The sequence below is a fragment of the Globicephala melas genome, chromosome 21 (genome assembly GCF_963455315.2).
Source record: "Globicephala melas chromosome 21, mGloMel1.2, whole genome shotgun sequence".
In the NCBI taxonomy this organism is placed as follows: Eukaryota; Metazoa; Chordata; class Mammalia; order Artiodactyla; family Delphinidae; genus Globicephala; species Globicephala melas.
The window spans coordinates 19,933,181-19,951,009 of NC_083334.1; the positions used below are offsets into that span (position 1 = coordinate 19,933,181).

The following is a 17,829-nucleotide window of genomic DNA, read 5'->3' on the forward strand; positions in this document are numbered from 1 at the left end:
CAACAGTGTCTTATAATTTTCTGCATACAGGTATTTTGTCTCCTTAGGTAGGTTTATTCCTAGGTATTTTAATCTTTTTGTTGCAAAGGTAAATGTGAGTGTTTTCTTAATTTCACTTTCAGATTTTTCATCATTAGTGTATAGGAATGCAAGAGATTTCTGTGCATTAATTTTGTATCCTGCTACTTTACCAAATTCATTGATTAGCTTTAGTAGTTTTCTGGTAGCATCTTTAGGGTTCTCTATGTATAGTATCATGTCATCTGCAAACAGTGACAGCTTTACTTCTTCTTTTCCGATTTGGATTCCTTTTATTTCCTTTTCTTCCCTGATTGCTGTGGCTAAAACTTCCAAAGCTATGTTGAATAATAGTGGTGAGAGTGGGCAACCTCGTCTTGTTCCTGATCTTAGTGGAAATGGCTTCAGTTTTTCACCACTGAGGACGATGTTGACTGTGGGTTTGTCATATATGGCCTTTATTATGTTGAGGAAAGTTTACTCTATGCCTACATTCTGGAGGGTTTTTATCATAAATCGGTGTTGAATTTTGTCAAAAGCTTTCTCTGCATCTATTGAGATGATCATATGTTTTTTCTCCTTCAGTTTGTTAATATGGTGTATCACGTTGATTGATTTGCAGATATTGAAGAATCCTTGCATTCCTGGGGTAAACCCCACATGATCATAATGTATGCTCCTTTTAATGTGCTGTTGGATTCTGTTTCTAGTGTTTTGTTGAGGATTTTTGCATCTATGTTCATCAGTGACATTGGCCTGTAGTTTTCTATCTTTGTGACATCTTTGTCTGGTTTTAGTATCAGAGTGATGGTGGCCTCGTAGAATGAGTTTGGGAGTGTTCCTCCCTCTGCTATATTTTGGAAGAGTTTGAGGAGGATAGGTGTTAGCTCTTCTCTAAATGTTTGATAGAATTCTGAATGTTTGATAGAATTCTCCTGTGAAGCCTTCTGGTCCTGGGCTTTTGTTTGTTGGAAGATTTTTAATCACAGTTTCAATTTCAGTGCTTGTGATTAGTCTGTTCGTATTTTCTATTTCTTCCTGGTTCAGTCTTGGAACGTTGTGCATTTCTAAGAATTTGTCCATTCCTTCCAGGTTGTCCATTTTATTGGCATATAGTTGCTTTTAGTAATCTCTCATGATCCTTTGTATCTCTGCAGCATCATTTGTTACTTCTCCTTTTTCATTTCTAATTTTATTGATTTGAGTCTTCTCCCTTTTTTTCTTGATGAGTCTGGCTAATGGCTTATCAATTTTGTTTATCATCTCAAAGAACCAGCTTTTAGTTTTATTGATCTTTGCTATCGTTTCCTTCATTTCTTTTTCATTTATTTCTTTATGAAATTTATTTCATATGATCTTTATGATTTCTTTCCTTCTGCTAACTTTGGGGTTTTTTTTTTGTTCTTCTTTCTCTACTTGCTTTAGGTCTAAGGTTAGGGTGTTTATTTGAGAGGTTTCTTGTTTCTTAAGGTAGGCTTGTATAGCTATAAACTTCCCTCTTAGAACTGCTTTTGCTGCATCCCATAGGTTTTGGGTCATCGTGTTTTCATTGTCATTTGTTTCTAGGTATTTTTTAATTTCCTCTGATTTCTTCAGTGGTACCTTGGTTATTAAGTAGTGTGTTGTTTAATCACCATGTGTTTGTATTTCTTATTTTCCTGTAATTGAGAGCTCGTCTCATAGCGTTGTGGTTGGAAAAGATACCTGATACAATTTCAATTTTCTTAAATTTACCAAGGCTTGATTTGTGACCCAAGATATGATCTATCCTGGAGAATATTCCATGAGCACTTGAGAAGAATGTGTATTCTGTTGTTTGTGGATGGAATGTCCTACAAATGTCAATTAAGTCCATCTTGTTTAATGTATCATTTAGAGCTTGTGTTTCCTTATTTATTTTCATTTTGGATGATCTGTCCATGGGTGAAAGTGGGGTGTTAAAGTCTCCTACTATGGTTGTGTTACTGTCGATTTCCCCTTTTATGGCTGTTCACATTTGCCTTATGTATTGAGGAGCTCCTATGTTGGGTGCATAAATATTTACAATTGTTATATCTTCTTCTTGGATCGATCCCTTGATCATGATGTAGTGTCCTTCTTTGTCTCTTGTAATAGTCTTTGTTTTAAAGTCTATTTTGTCTGATATGAGAATTGCTACTCCAGCTTCCTTTTTATTTCCATTTGCATGGAATATTTTTCTCCATCCCCTTACTTTCAGTCTGTATGTGTCCCTAGGTCTGAAGTGGTTCTCTTGTAGACAGCATATATATGGGTCTTGTTTTTGTATCCATTCAGCCAATCTATGTCTTGTTTGGAGCATTTAATCCATTTACATTTAAGGTAATTATCGATATGTATGTTCCTATTACCATTTTCTTAATTGTTTTGGGTTTATTATTGTAGGTCTTTTCCTTGTGTTTCCTGCCTAGAGAAGTTCCTTTAGCATTTGTTGTAAATCTGCTTTGGTGCTGAATTCTCTTAGCCTTTGCTTATCTGTAAAGGTTTTAATATCTCCATCAAATCTGAATGAGATCCTTGCTGGGTAGAGTAATCTTTGTTGTAGGTTTCTCTTTCATCACTTTAAATATGTCCTGCCACTCCCTTCTGGCTTGTAGAGTTTCTGCTGAAAGATCAGCTGTTAACCTTATGGGGATTCCCTTATGTGTTACTTGTTTTTCCCTTGCTGCTTTTAATATGTTTTCTTTGTATTTAATTTTTGATAGTTTGATTAATATGTGTCTTGGCATGTTTCTCCTTTGATTTATCCCGTATGGGACTCTCTGTGCTTCCTGGACTTGATTAACTATTTCCTTTCCCATATTAGGGAAGTTTTCAACTATAATCTCTTCAACTATTTTCTCAGTCCCTTTCTTTTTCTATTCTTCTTCTGGGACCCCTGTAATTCGAATGTTGGTATGTTTAATGTTGTCCCAGAGGTCTCTGAGACTGTCCTCTATTCTTTTCAGTCTTTTTTCTTTATTCTGCTCTGCAGTACTTATTTCCACTATTTTATCTTCCAGGTCACTTATCTGTTCTTTTGCCTCAGTTATTCCGCTATTGATCCCTTCTAGAGAATTTTTAATTTCATTTATTGTGTTGTTCATCTCTGTTTGTTTGCTCTTTAGTTCTTCTAGGCCCTTGTTAAACGTTTCTTGTATTTTCTCCATTCTATTTCCAAGATTTTGTATCATCTTTACTACCATTATTCTGAATTCTTTTTCAGGTAGACTGCCTATTTCCTCTTCATTTGTTAGGTCTGGTGGGTTTTTGCCTTGCTCCTTCATCTGCTGTATGTTTCTCTGTCTTCTCATTTTGCTTATCTTACTGTGTTTGGGGTCTCCTTTTCACAGGCTGCAGGTTCGTAGTTCCCGTTGTTTTTGGTGTCTGTCCCCAGTGGCTAACGTTGGTTCAGTGGGTTTGTAGGCTTCCTGGTGGAGGGGACTAGTGCCTTTGTTCTGGTGATGAGGCTGGATCTTGTCTTTCTGGTAGGCAGGTCCACATCTGGTGGTGTGTTTTGGGGTGTATGTGGCCTTATTATGATTTTAGGCAGCCTCTGTGCTAATGGATGGGGTTGTGTTCCTGTCTTGCTAGTTATTTGGCATAGGGTGTCCTGCACTGTAGCTTGCTGGTCGTTGAGTGCATCTGGGTCCTGGCATTGAGATGGAGATCTCTGGGAGATTTTCACCATTTGATATTACATGGAGCTGGGAGGTCTCTTGTTGACCAGTGCCGTGAACTTGGCTCTCCCACCTCAGTGGCACACCCCTGACGCCTGGCTGGAGCACCAAGAGCCTGTCCTCCACACGGCTCAGAATAAAAGGGAGAAAAAAAAGAAAGAATGAATGAAGATAAAATAAAATAAAGTAAAATAAAATAAGGCTATTAAAATAAAAAGTTATTCTTAAGAAAAAAAAATTTTTTAAGTAATAATAATAATAAAAAAAGGACAGACAGAACCCTAGGACAAATGTTAAAAGCAAAGCTATACAGACAAAATCACACACAGAAGCATGCACATACACACTCAGAAGAAGAGAAAAAGAGGAAAAAAAAAAAAAAATATCATTGCTCCCAAAGTCCATCTCCTCAATTTGGGATGATTCGTTGTCTATTCAGGTATTCCACAGAGGCAGGGTACATCAAGTTGATTGTGGAGATTTAATCCACTGCTCCTGAGGCTGCTGGGAGAAATTTCCCTTTCTCTTCTTTGTTCACACAGCTCCCAGGGGTTCATCTTTGCATGTGGCCCCATCTCTGCGTGTAGGTCGCCTGAGGGCGTCTGTTCTTCGCTCAGACAGGACGGAGTTAAAGGAGCAGCTGATTCGGGGGCTCTGGCTCACTCAGGCCGGGGGCAGGGATGGGTACGGATGTGGGGCGGGCCTGCGGCAGCAGAGGCCAGCGTGATGTTTCACCAGCCGGAGGCGCGCTGTGCGTTCTCCCGGGGAAGTTTCCCTGGATCCCGGGACCCTGGCAGTGGCGGGCTGCACAGGCTCCTGGAAGGGGCGGTGTGGATAGTAACCTGTGCTCGCACACAGGCTTCTTGGTGGCGGCAGCAGCGGCCTTAGGGTCTCATGCCCGTCTCTCGGGTCCGTGCTGATAGCCATGGCTCGTGCCCGTCTCTGGAACTCCTTTAAGCAGCGCTCTTAATCCCCTCTCCTCGCGCACCAGGAAACAAAGAGGGAAGAAAAAGTCTTTTGCCTTTTCGGCTGCTCCAGACAGTTTCCCGGGCTCCCTCCTGGCTATCTGTGGCGCACTAGCCCCTTTTGGCTGTGTTCACGCAGCCAACCCCAATCCCTCCCCCCGGGGTCCGACCTCCGAAGCCCGAGCCTCACTCAGCTCCCAGCCCCGCCCTCCCCAGCGGGTGAGCAGACAAGCCGCTCGGGCTGGTGAGTGCTGGTCGGCACCGGTCCCGGGAATCTCTCTGCTTTGCCCTCCGCACCCCTGTGGCTGTGCTCTCCTCCGTGGCTCCGAAGCTTTCCCCTCCGTCACCCGCAGTCTCTGCCCGCGAAGGGGCTTCCTAGTGTGTGGAAACGTTTCCTCCTTCACAGCTCCCTCCCACTGGTGCAGGTACCGTCCCTATTCTTTTGTCTCTGTTCTCTTTTCTTTTGCCCTACCCAGGTACGTGGGTTTTTTTTTTTGCCTTTTGGGAGGTCTGAGGTCTTCTGCCACTGTTCAGTAGGTGTTCTGTAGGAGTTGTTCCACATGTAAATGTATTTATGATGTATTTGTGGGGGGGAAGTTGATCTCCGCGTCTCACCCTTCCGCCATCTTGAAGCGCCTTCTTCCTTATGCATCTTAACTATCTAAGGCCAGTATCCTGTTTTTCTCCATCCTGAATTCCCCTCAGTGTGTACCATCAAGGCAGCTGCAGTGGCTGATGGATTGATGCAGGCAACATTCGTTGTTTACTGAAATGGTAGTCAACATTTTTTGTCCACAGCTTCAACTGGAGCTAATGGAAGAGTTTCAGTTATTAGTAATGACAAAATCTTAGTATGATTACCAGGGAGGCTAATGCAGGGTATATGACAAAATCATTTGAGGAGGGACCAAGAATTTGACAATTCAGAGTATCAGAAAATTGTCTATGTAGTAATTAAAACAGCTGAGAGTTATGACTGTGATGATGCTGGAATGACGAGGAGTGAGTTAAGAAATAAAATCGTCCAGCAATGAGGGCAACTAGGAGCAGTAGATTATGTAGTGTGATGATGTGAGATTCAAAGTTTAGGGAGGAGGAAAGAGGAAGGGAGGATTATCTGGAACTAGCTCTGAGGTGCACAGAAGATACATCCCCCATCTTCCTGCCCTAGAAAAGGGAGCAAAACCAGCTACAGTTGGAGAGATAATAGGAACTCAATATATGATTGTTCTGAGTCTACTTCAGTACTTCACTTCATAGATGAGGAAGTTATTTTTAACGTTTTGCAAATTCATAGTTACTAAATTGTGAAGAATTTTCCAGTGCAAAATGTGAATATATATAAACACAGATTAGTCCCGTACACTCTGTACAGATTTATTAAATTCATCACTCATATTTAGAATAATGAATCTCAGGCATTAAAAATTCCTCCTACAGATAACAAGGTAAATTATATCTTTCACTTTCTAAAATGGTAAGTACATGCATTTATTCTACTTCTAAATATGTTCAGCAGAAGAATTAAATAGGAAAAGGTTTTTTATCTTGTATGTTATTAATGTAAATCATTAATGGGTAAATAATTAATATATTACTTTTGCATACACATAATGGGAGATGAAACAAAATCTAACAACTGGACTCTTTTTAAAAAAAAGAGTTTTTGAACATTGTTCATTCATTCATTCATTCATTTTTGCCACTTCACTGATTTTTTTGACATAAGTAGTAATTCTGACTCCTTCCTTTGTATTCGACATCTGGTTGCCAATGGCGCTGGGTCAGGCTAGCCCCCGGGTGGACAGTACAGTACATCATTTGATTTGCCTGAATTTGAAACCAAATGCTTTAAACAAGTGTATTTAAACTTCTCAGAAAGAGAAGATTAAATACTAGTATTAGGGGAAAATATTTTTCCCTACAAATTCCTTGGCTTGCTTTTATCAGGCAATGAAAATTTTATAATATAGCATTTTTATTTTGCCTTAACTGCCAAGAAAGTCAAAGTAAAATTTGGGGTTCAACTCCAGCAACAAGATATGTGTTTGGACACAATTATTTCTCATGGTTTAAAATGTCTTTAGTTCTGTTTATAGATTTTAGTGCCCAATTTAACATTGTGTTTAAGTTTATAACATGCTTAATATCTTTTAGGAAGAAGTACCATTTTAATAAAACCATAAATATTTTATGTTTTTCTCCTCTTAGTGTTTGCTCTTCATATGGCATCTGCCTTCTATTTTTTCATGAAAAACAGAACAATTAAGGAAAACTGTAATACTTTTTACACTTAAAAAAAATTCAAAAAGCCTGTGATAATTTTTCAACTAGGAAAGAGTTCACTTATTTCCCATATATCACTAATTCTATGTTTTAATAGAAAAAAATGCCTTTAAATACAATATTTACTAATATTAAATTGGTTAATTTATTACATTTAAAAATTCCTAGCTGTTTCTACTTTTTTAATATAGATTGCGTCAAAAGATAAGAAATAGCAGAAGTAAAACAAATTAATCACTGAAGGAGTAATTAGTAAAACTTTATTGTGCACACACCAAAAAGACAGCTTGAAAACTGGGAGCTTTCAAACCAAAACACAAAATGAGGCTCAGAGGGATATTGTTATAAAGCAGCTTATATAGTAAAGAGTGACTATCCTTCACAGTGATTTTGTCTTAAATGATAGGGAATTGATTAGTGGTTACCTCATATCAACCTTGGGAAACAGTTTAAGTTTTGCTTATGATTTCCAGAGGCATAAGCAAGAGATGACCCAGTTCAAGCTAGTCTTGCAAAATAAGTTACATTAAGCTTTGCTTGTAGGACTAAACTGGTTTTGTCTGCTTAGGGAATTTTCAAGGCTGGTCTCCATTTTTTAAAATTTTAACAGTAACTTGTTTTGTAAAACAACTTATTCTTTCTCTGTGATTTAAAAATATATTTTGAAAATAATGGATCAGCTTTAGACACATATAAAGATTACTTTCTTCATATATGAAGTCCACTAACCTTTCTAGGAAATAAAATTAAATCTATTTTTAAGAATGAGACTAACTAGGAACCAAATAGAACAGGTAACTGCTGTGCTATTATTGTATGTGATCTGGCAACTCAATAAAACTGTTGGAGTAGAAATACAGAAAAGATGATTGATGAAGAAATGCTCTCTCTCCTGTACCAGTTCACATTCAAGTTAAAATGTGAACATGGAGAATTTGGAGAAAGCAGTTTAACAGCTCTAGATATTTTCTTGATTAATACTTCTACCTTAAAATACAAATTTCAACAATTAAATGATTTTCATTCTGAAGGAAATGGAATTGCAAGTAATTGTTTTAATTAACCAAAGAATTTAAAAACTACCTATTTTTCATCTTCTTAAGTGGATCAAACTCTTAGGAAAGGAATGAAGTGGCTGCCTTGGGCAGAGACATGATGAATATAGATCAAATCAAAATGTGATATGACTTGTTCCACTTAAATGGCTTTTTAGAAAGCTTGCTCTGGGTCAAAAAAGAAAAAAAATGGTGCAAGAGCTTGGTAAGTTTCATGTGACCTGAACTCAAATTCAGGTAAACACATGTAGCCTGAGTGCATTAGCTTGTAAATATACCCAGTTCAGTTCACTCACTTAACAGACATTTATTGGACAGGAACGAGTTGCCAAGCAGGACACAAACTGTACTTTCAAAAGTTTGTGTGTGTAAAAGAAAATGACAATACACACTATGCTTTCAGGACAATTCAGTCTAATGGAGGGTATAAACAAAGGAATGATGGAAAGCAAAGCAAAGATCCTGTGACAGCTACTGTGATAGACATCAACACAGATGGAGAAACTGGAGGGTGGGAGGTAAATTTGAACTCTGGAGGAGCAGGAAAGCTTCACGGGGGACATAACTGAATTGGGACTTGAAAAATATCCAGTTATGGAGAAGTGGATAAGAATTTCAGGCATAGGGAACAGATGATGAGAATGCACAGAAGTGGCATATTTTCAGAAACATGGAAATTTGGGTAATTCTTGCACGGTGAAGTGGTGTGAAATAGAGCTATAAAAGTAGAATTGAATTGTATTATAAAGTGCCTTATATAAATGTGAATTTTGTTCCAAGCAGAGATTGAGGAATCAATAAATGTATTATTTTGTTTTGCTTTAATTCAAGAATATCAATATTTTTAATTTTAAAATGTTTTATAGGAATAACAGTGGATATGAAGAATTAATGTAAGGAGGAAATGGTTATTGTGACGTGAGCTACAAGTCTATTATAGGAGTGATCACAGGGAAAACAGGTTTAAGAAACATCTCTGACATAGCTGATTGGATATTGAGGAAAAGGAAGATAGAGAGTTTAGTGATAATGTAGGTTTATTGAAAAAATGAATAATATCTATCAGTGAAGATAAGAAAACTTACTTGGTAAAGCTGTATAAATTCAAGAAATGACATATCAAATTTTTGCCATCTACCCTGAACAATATGGATAATTAATTATGCTCTCTTTTAGGATTGCAAGTAGGGAGACTCTCATAGGTGGTATACTTTAAAATATGTGTGCAGAGGACTGTTCAGAAGTACACTCTCTTCCTCTAGAACCTGAGAAAAAATTTTTAAATTTGCAGGGCAGGTATAGAGACACAGATATAGAGAATGGGCATGTGGACACTGGGGGTGGGGAAGGGGAGGGTGGGACGAAATGGGAGATTAGAACTGACATATATACACTACCATGTGTAAAATAGATAGCTAGTGGGAACCTGCTATAAAGCACAGGAAGCTCAGCTCTGTGCTCTGTGATGACCTAGATGGGCGGGATGGTGGGGGGGCATGGGAAGGAGGTCCAAGAGGGAGGGGCTATATTTATACATATAGCTGATTCACTTCATTGTACAGCAGAAACCAACACTACATTGTAAAGCAACTATGCTCCAATTAAAAAAAAAAATGAACCAGACTCTTACTGAAACGTAGATAATGGCAGTGTGAGGTTGTATCTTACCATTTAAGACCATGCATGTATCAGATATTTATTTAAGAGGCTGAAATGTTTAAAGGAATTTTAAAATATATTTTGTTCAATTAATCTTTAAATATTTGCAGTTTAGAAAGCCTAGACTGTAATCACCCACCAGAGACAAAGTATCTCATAATAGTTGACAGGGGAGATTCTTTACCCATATATCTGGGTTCAAATACTTCCTGTTATTTATTAGCTGTGTGACTTAGAGCAAGTGACTTATACTCTCCTTGCTGAAGTGTCTTCATCTGTAAAACAAGAATGATAATAGACAATGCTATTATTAGTAGAGTACTGTAATTACAATGAGGAATAAATAATAAAAGTAAACACTAAGAGTGCCCTTAGCAAAGGCTAGTAAGCACTGATCTAAGCATTTTAATACATGTTCTTATTAATTCCTTATGCGAAGCCCACAGATTATGTATTATTACCCTATTTACAGATGAGGAAATCATGGGAGAGACGCTGACTGACTTGCCAAGTCAAGAAGCCAGTGTTTGTCAGACTCACTCTTTGAACTCAAACAGTCAGGGTTCACTGTCTGTCTTACAATCACTTTATTTCCTGATTCTTTCATGGGTGATTTTATTTTAAGCTTTAAAGGTAGGTGAGCTCACATATGTAAAGTATTTAAATCTTTACATGTATGTCTGGCATTGACTAAGTGCCAGTAAATGTTAGTTGCTTTTCTTACTACTACTCTTTCTACTACAATTTAATAGTTAACCTATGAATGTCAGAAACTGAAGTGCCTGATATACATATAACATCTTATGTGCATAAATGCACAGCATCTTCTCATCAGTGTAACTGATACTTTGTTAGAGAAGTCTCTATCACAGCAGCTTGTTACTAGTAACATTCTCTCTCTCTCTTTTTATATACCTGGCTTATTGTTTGTCTGCTTTAAACTACATAAGAGAAGAAAGTTTGTCTACCCTTTTTCTGTTTCATACCCAGCAAACAGCTGGACACATCATAGGCCCTTAGTAAATATTTGTGATAAACAAAGGTGAACACAATAGAAATAAGAAGAAAAGGATCTTTTTTCCCCTTAGTAAATATTTTTGATCAACAAAGGTGAACATAATAGAAATAAGAAGAAAAGGATCTTTTTCTTCCCTCAGTCACTTGCATAGCCTATCAACAACATCGAAATGAGGACACAGTGCATTATTTTTCTATAACAATTAACAAGGTGACAAGCAGGCCCTTGGCATAAAGAATGTGAGCATAAAAGAATTGTAAGAGAGGGCTCTCAGGCCCCCTTAATGGTACCATTGCCTCTCTCCCTGGATTACCTACCTCCTTTGTCTCAAGAGAAGCGTAAGAAGGCCAATATGTTTCCTAGAGTCGCAGCCAAGATGCAGGTCAGCTCCAGAAAACTCTGAAATACCTGCTACCGGAGATTTCTTGGTTTTGGAGGAAAAATATTTGAATTCAAAGAAGAAATTTTTCTTCCTCCAAAAGAGATATGTATACTAATATATTGTGCAGAATAATACTTACTTACCCTTATAGACTTACATATCTTATTTCTATTTGAGAGTTAATACTACCAGATAACTTTTCTCCCCTTCATGTTCTCAGCAAGAATAAACCATAAGGAGTATTGATATGTTTATTTTAATATCTGAAACTAGACCCTAGTTCTCAAAGTTTGGAGCACAGAATTATAATATAAAGAAACATGAAGAGGGTATATTTTTTAAAAAGAGTGAAAACCAATGATTTATTAGTGGAAGTTATTTTCTTATATGGAGACCTTTGGAGAAATGAACACAAGAAAGAAGATATGAAACCTTCTTAAATGTCAATTTTTTGGTAAGAAGTAATTTCTTGGTACTGATTTTCACCTAAGAATGTGTTTGTGATAAGATTTATAAATTGTTTAGGATTGATTGAAAGAGTTGCTCTTAGTCTTATCATATATTTTTTATCACATATGTATATTTTAATTAATCATGTTATAATTAATATATGAGTGTATATTGTGTAAAAGGTCATGCTGTGGACCTAAAATGTATAAGCCATGGCTCTAATCCCAAAAAATGTCATCGGGGTGATATATCAGTATAATGCAGAAAGGACAGTGTGATTCGTCAGTGAAAACAATGCTCTTACATGCATTGCATTTTGTTTACCAACAACAGTTACTCGATTTTGACTCAGTTCAGCTGATCACATTTTAATAAATCAGTAAAACATACTGATGTCACCTGAATACAGTGTGAAGAATTGTCTGTGACCTCTGATAGCTATATGTTTATAGCTTTAGTCAGTAAAATGATTGCTGTTTTTACCATAGTAGAATTTTAATCTAGATACAAAAATTTAATTCAGAGGGGAAATTTGGTGCAATCATGTAATGAAAAGGAAAGAATGCCAGGGATAGAACCTCAATAGGATCTCTCTGGTTAGAGTAAGAGAAAGAAGATTGATATGTTGTAAACAAAGAGACGTGATGATGAAACTCTCAATTCTAACCCAGAGCTCTTTCTCTAGTAAATCAAATTAAATACTTATTGCCTTTTTAAAATGGACTTTTCTCTCATCTTAAAATATTTAATAAAGTAATACTTATTTTAATATACTTACATAGTTCTTATAGTGTACATTCTAATGGTTATGCTTTTTTATGCTACAGTTCACAGAAACTTATGTTTAGTAATTCAAATATGAGCATATAGTGTCATCAATTTTTAAAAATCTAAACAACAGTCATATATGTTATATCATGAAAATATTGAAATATATGAATGAAAATTCAACCAACATATTTTTACAATGTTTTGAACCATGAGGTGCTTTATAGGCTTCTGTTCTTTCTTAACATTCAAATTAATTTTATTTAATTCAAAGCTCCTTCTTTAAATATAGGGGCAACATGTATTTAATTTTGCCAGTTTAAAATAAAATATTTTTGTGCTTTAAGTAGCCATTCTCTTTGTGCAGTATCCTTACTGGGTATACTGTAATTATTTGCAAATAGTCCTTACTCCACAATCCATATTGTAAACAGAATTTGAATACGCCCTTTGAAAGGAATGAGGGAATTAATTAAATATATTTCATATATTTTCAAAAATGAACGTCTGCAGCCTAGAAATACCAATGCAAAAAGGGCTAGATTTTTTTTTAACTGCAGGTATAATACTTTTGATTTGTTGCAAAAATAAATGAGTTGCGATGAGACAGAATGAAATTAGCGTGGTTTTGTACAGCTGTGTCTCACTTCAGAGAATAAATCTATTCTTGAAAATGCAGAAAATTACTTTAAAAAATTAAGCCTTAGTTTAGACATACTAGCAAACCCCACTTTTAAAGGAACATTTGTTTGTGTATGTGTGTGTGTGTGTGTATGCGTGTGTATCTTTGCTCAGTGCTTTGCATATAGTCAGAAGGGACAAAACAGCTTTAGGGGAAAAAAACTATAAAATCTTTATTATGTATATCCAAATCACAAATTTCAAATTCTTTTCTCGAAAGAGTTTTTATATGGCTCATGTATGAAATCACTTGTGTATTTACATTGACATAGAAGTGACAAAGCACCTACATGTTGAGGATGGTATTGGGAGAGATTTTCATAGAATTTCAATATCTAGATTACAATCTCCATGAGGACAGGTAATATTTTATGTTTTGATCCCTGAAATGTTCCAAGCCTGTATGTCGTACAGAGTGAGCACTCAATATATTCATTATTCTCAGAATACTTTTGTTGAATGAATGAATGGACAATTTGTAAATGATCACCATGCTTGTTTTAGATAATAAAAATGAGAATGTAGCTAGTTGTAAGTTACTTGTTTGAGACAGGTAGTGGCAATACCTAATACATAGGTTCCTAAGGCAGTGATATTGTCTTCAGTAAAATATTTTATTCTTAAGTGCTAAATCAATGATAAAAGTAAACATCTAACCAAGGTTATTTGTACTAAAATGTTATACTCTTTTATTCTATATACCTCCTTTCTTAAATCATCCTATGATTTACAAAGCATTTCTCCATGATCTAGATACATAAAGTAATATCAATTTTATTATGACAATTTATTTGTCCATTCAATAAACACTTAGTAAATGCTTTCCTTCAGCAGTATGCTAAGTAGTGGGAATAAAATTGTGTACACGTGACTGCCACAGTCCCTGCCCCATGGACATCTCCTCTTGTGACAGAAACAAATAAAAAACAAGTAAACACATACATTAGCAAAATAAATTTGTCTTGTGATAGTGCTTTGAACAAAATTAATGGAGATTGGGAGTTTGGGGATTGAATGAATCTGTAGTTACAGTGATCAGGGGATGCACTTTCAAGGAAGTAACATTTAAGCTGAGATCTGAAAGTTGCAAGTTCAGCTTAAAAGTGACTTCCCCATTTGTATAGGGTCTAAAATATCTCCAAAGGCAGGCATCTATGCCACTGGGAGGGGGGCAAGGAGAGAGGTTACTACAGCTGTGATGTGCAGTCATCAGTAGAGTTGGAAATGTTTGCATCGAGTAGTTAATTCCTATTTACCAAAATGGAAACGTCCCTATTATGTCAAATAGTTATTATGAGGCACCCATATTTTTTATGTTGTTCAACCAATGTTTGGGATGTTAAAATAACTGCCTAATAGAAAACAAAGAAATAGAATTTTAATAATACCCAAGCAAGTGCAGTATAAATTTATATATCAAATCTTGACTATATTTCTATTTTTTATTTGATTTCTTTATTTTATACATGTTTCCCAGGATAGTCCACTGGTCTTACAGTCTGACAGGAATGTAACAGTGAATGCAAGAAATCACATGGGGCAGTTAACTGGACAGCTGACAGTAGGTGAGTGCTTTGGGGTAAAGATTGCTCATACCATCTTACTCCATTTAAAACTCTGTGGTTGTTTAAATTGGGAAAAGCAGAAGTATATTATTTCTCTAATATATATTTAGGCATCCCATTCCAGCCCAATTAGCTTGCACATGATTTGATTTGTCATAGGCTAGCTATGGTCATTGTTACTCTTGTCATTATGTTATTGTGATACTGAATTATGTATATTTTGCTGTTATTACTCTTGAATTATGAAATGTACCACTTTCCTAACAATATCTCCCTAGTATATGTTAAATTATAGTAAATAGGCTAAAACAAACATGAGATGTAACATCTATGTATCCTTTATCTGCTTATAAAATTAGAAAAAATAATACAGTAATTGAATATAAAAAATCTTAACATTGATCAATTACTTATAAATTTGATGTTGAAATTATATATATCTTAAGGTTTATAGGGTTTAGAAGTTGTAAATATAAGTTTATGATAAAATATTACTAATGTTTTCTCATATTGTCAAAAAATTAATTTAGAGATTCGTTAGTGGCATTATTATTTGACTGAATTTTTATAAGAAAAAAGGGAAACTAAAAGTCAGTTGTAATTATGTAAAATGATACAAAGACTTGATTTGTGTGTAATTACTAGAATATTTTTAAAATACTGTATTTTTCTGTGGGAAAATTACCTAATACTTACGGATATTGTATATGTATGATAGTATATTATAAAGAGCAAATTGCAATTTTGAGGGCTGAGTTATCCTTATCTTGAGAAATTAATCATCATCTAATGCAAATGTATGTTTCCAGTATTTCTAATTAAATTACAAGAGTATGACATATGAAATGTGAGATTTATAAACATGAACTTGATTCTGTCCACTTATTTCTAGGTATATGAAACACTTTTTGATGTTACTCACTTTAATGAAGCCAAAAGTGAAACTTACATTGTGGCATATGCGTATTTTGAAAAAATATAATTGCATTTTATTATAATTATTAAATTTTATTTTGCATTTTATTTACGTTATAAAAGTTGGTCAGTAGATACCTATCAATTGCTACATTTGATAGTATTTTGTGACATGATATCAATTACAAGGGGGGGGGCTGTAGATAAATGGATTAAAAATTAGAGAAAAGAAATGTGTCTGTGGACACAGAACTGATTCAGAAGCACCAGGTGCTTAATTTAAATGTCCATGCCAATTTACTATTGCTATGTTGGAACTGCAGAAACAGGCCTAAACTGGGCAGATTTTCCATATCATATTTTTTTTAATGTTGAGAACTCTTTAGCTAGATAGAACTTTATTCTGCATCCTTTTCTTGGTTAAAAAAAATAAAAAAACGTCCATAGTGGAAATGCCAACCTGTAAATTAAATACGCAAAGACCATATACCAATGTCCACTGTCACATGCAATCACTACATAACTACTGTACTACCTTATAGAGCAAAGCGGCTGTTTGATTTTATGAAGGATAATCAAATACCATTTACATTTTGCTACCTGCTTTCCTGCAGTAAATAAAGAATAATAGTATTGTGATTGTGTTTTCAACCACTGTTCCAAGTTGATTTTAACGTAGAATCAATATTTTCCAATTACACGAAAAGAAAGAGAGAAGAATGAAGAGGAACAGGAAGGGTGATAGGTTAGGGAGAAAGATTAAGCTTAGTTTTAAATGAAGCAAGTCTATTTAATGATGCAGCATCTTATTTCTGTGGATAGGAACATACTCATTCCAGTGAGGCTTAAGCTGAAAACTGTTTAATATCCTGGTCCTCTGAGTGTACTGTTGGTGACCTCCATCTTTTCACTGCTTTGTATGTTTCAATAAACATACAGAGAACAAAGGAAGAAGTAGATAAAGGGGAGTAGGTCAGGGATAATGTATTCATTTTTGGAGTCAAACCATATGGGACTCCAATACAATAATTATCTCTTGGAGACTCACTTTTCTCATCTCTAAAATAGAGATACGGACATTTATTTAGAATCATACATAAGAATTGGGGCAATTTCATTGTCTGCAAATCTTAGGCAATTAAATCTCGAATTGGTTATTATTTGGATGATGGTGATTGTAATTTTTGGTATCACTTAAGTTACAAATACATTGCTATCATGTGAAAAATTTCATGATGCTTTTCTATCCAATGTGTCTCTGGGATAGTAGTTGAGGAATACATGCTGGATTATAATACTGTTACAAAGATATACTACAAAACGCATCACAGAAAGTGTGCCTGATGTGTGGATAATGTTTTAATCATGTCATGATAAAATTATCTTTAGGTAGAATTTGAAGAGATAAATGGATGGATTCAAGCAATGTATTCAGTCAGGATTCATTTTTAATTATATTGACATAAAGTAACTGTTTTAAGCCTCTTTTCCTATTTCCTTTTTTGCATTCTTTCAGTTTTTGTTTAGGGGCATGGTCTTGATTATAGTTTAGGCATGACATTACTTGGCAATATTTTAAAAAATATGCTACTGCAAAATAGACTAATATTTATGGAAAATAAATTCAGTTATTCTTCACTGTCTAGGTAAAAAAATTCTAATCTGTACTCTAAATCTATCAATCATGATTAGGAAAGTATAGTCAATTCTACCAATGTGACAGACTTTGAATATTTTTCCACATTTTATTTTCATTGTAAATGGGAAAAGAAAATTTCCCTTATCAGTAGCTACTTGTAACATTTTTCTCAAAAATACATATAAGGTTGTTCAGCCAAGCAAATATCCACTGCCCTTGTACTCTGCCCTTCTAGTTTTGTTTACAAGTCTACCTTCCTACTGATCCAGTTCTCAGGGATACGTGTAGTCCATGGCCTAGGCAGACCGTTGTGTTAATTCTAATCCAAACTCACTCTAAGAATATGAAACCAGATTATTTATAATCCAATAAGGCAAATAAAATATTTTATATATATGCCAGCTCAGACATAATCAAAACTAAAACGAAACATTTTTAGAATTTGGGTAAATTTTAAAAATGACAAATATTGTTGTATGCTTAAAGTGCCAGGCTTTATGTAAATTTCTGATATATCAGAATCTCCCTATGAAATTTAAGACTGTAATTTCTTTTTGACTCTCATTTGTTTTATTTTTTATTTATATATTTTTAACATCTTTATTGGAGCATAATTGCTTTAAAATGGTGTGTTAGTTTCTACTTTATAACGAAGTGAATCAGTTATACATATACCTATAGCCCCCTATCTCCTCCCTCTTGCGTCTCCCTCCCACCCTCCCTATCCCACCCCTCTAGGTGGTCACAAAGA

The 17,829-nt window shown here is 35.2% G+C and overlaps 1 protein-coding gene across 3 annotated transcripts in view; it reads left to right on the forward strand.

The window, feature by feature from the left end:
• The window catches only part of SGCZ (sarcoglycan zeta), a 915,455-nt gene that overhangs the window by 801,990 nt on the left and 95,636 nt on the right, over positions 1–17,829 (forward strand). For all 3 annotated transcript variants that reach the window (XM_030832087.2, XM_060291683.1, XM_060291684.1), the window contains one exon: positions 14,437–14,524. In XM_030832087.2, coding sequence (XP_030687947.1) covers positions 14,437–14,524 — 88 coding nt within the window. The remainder of the gene's footprint in view (positions 1–14,436; positions 14,525–17,829) is intronic.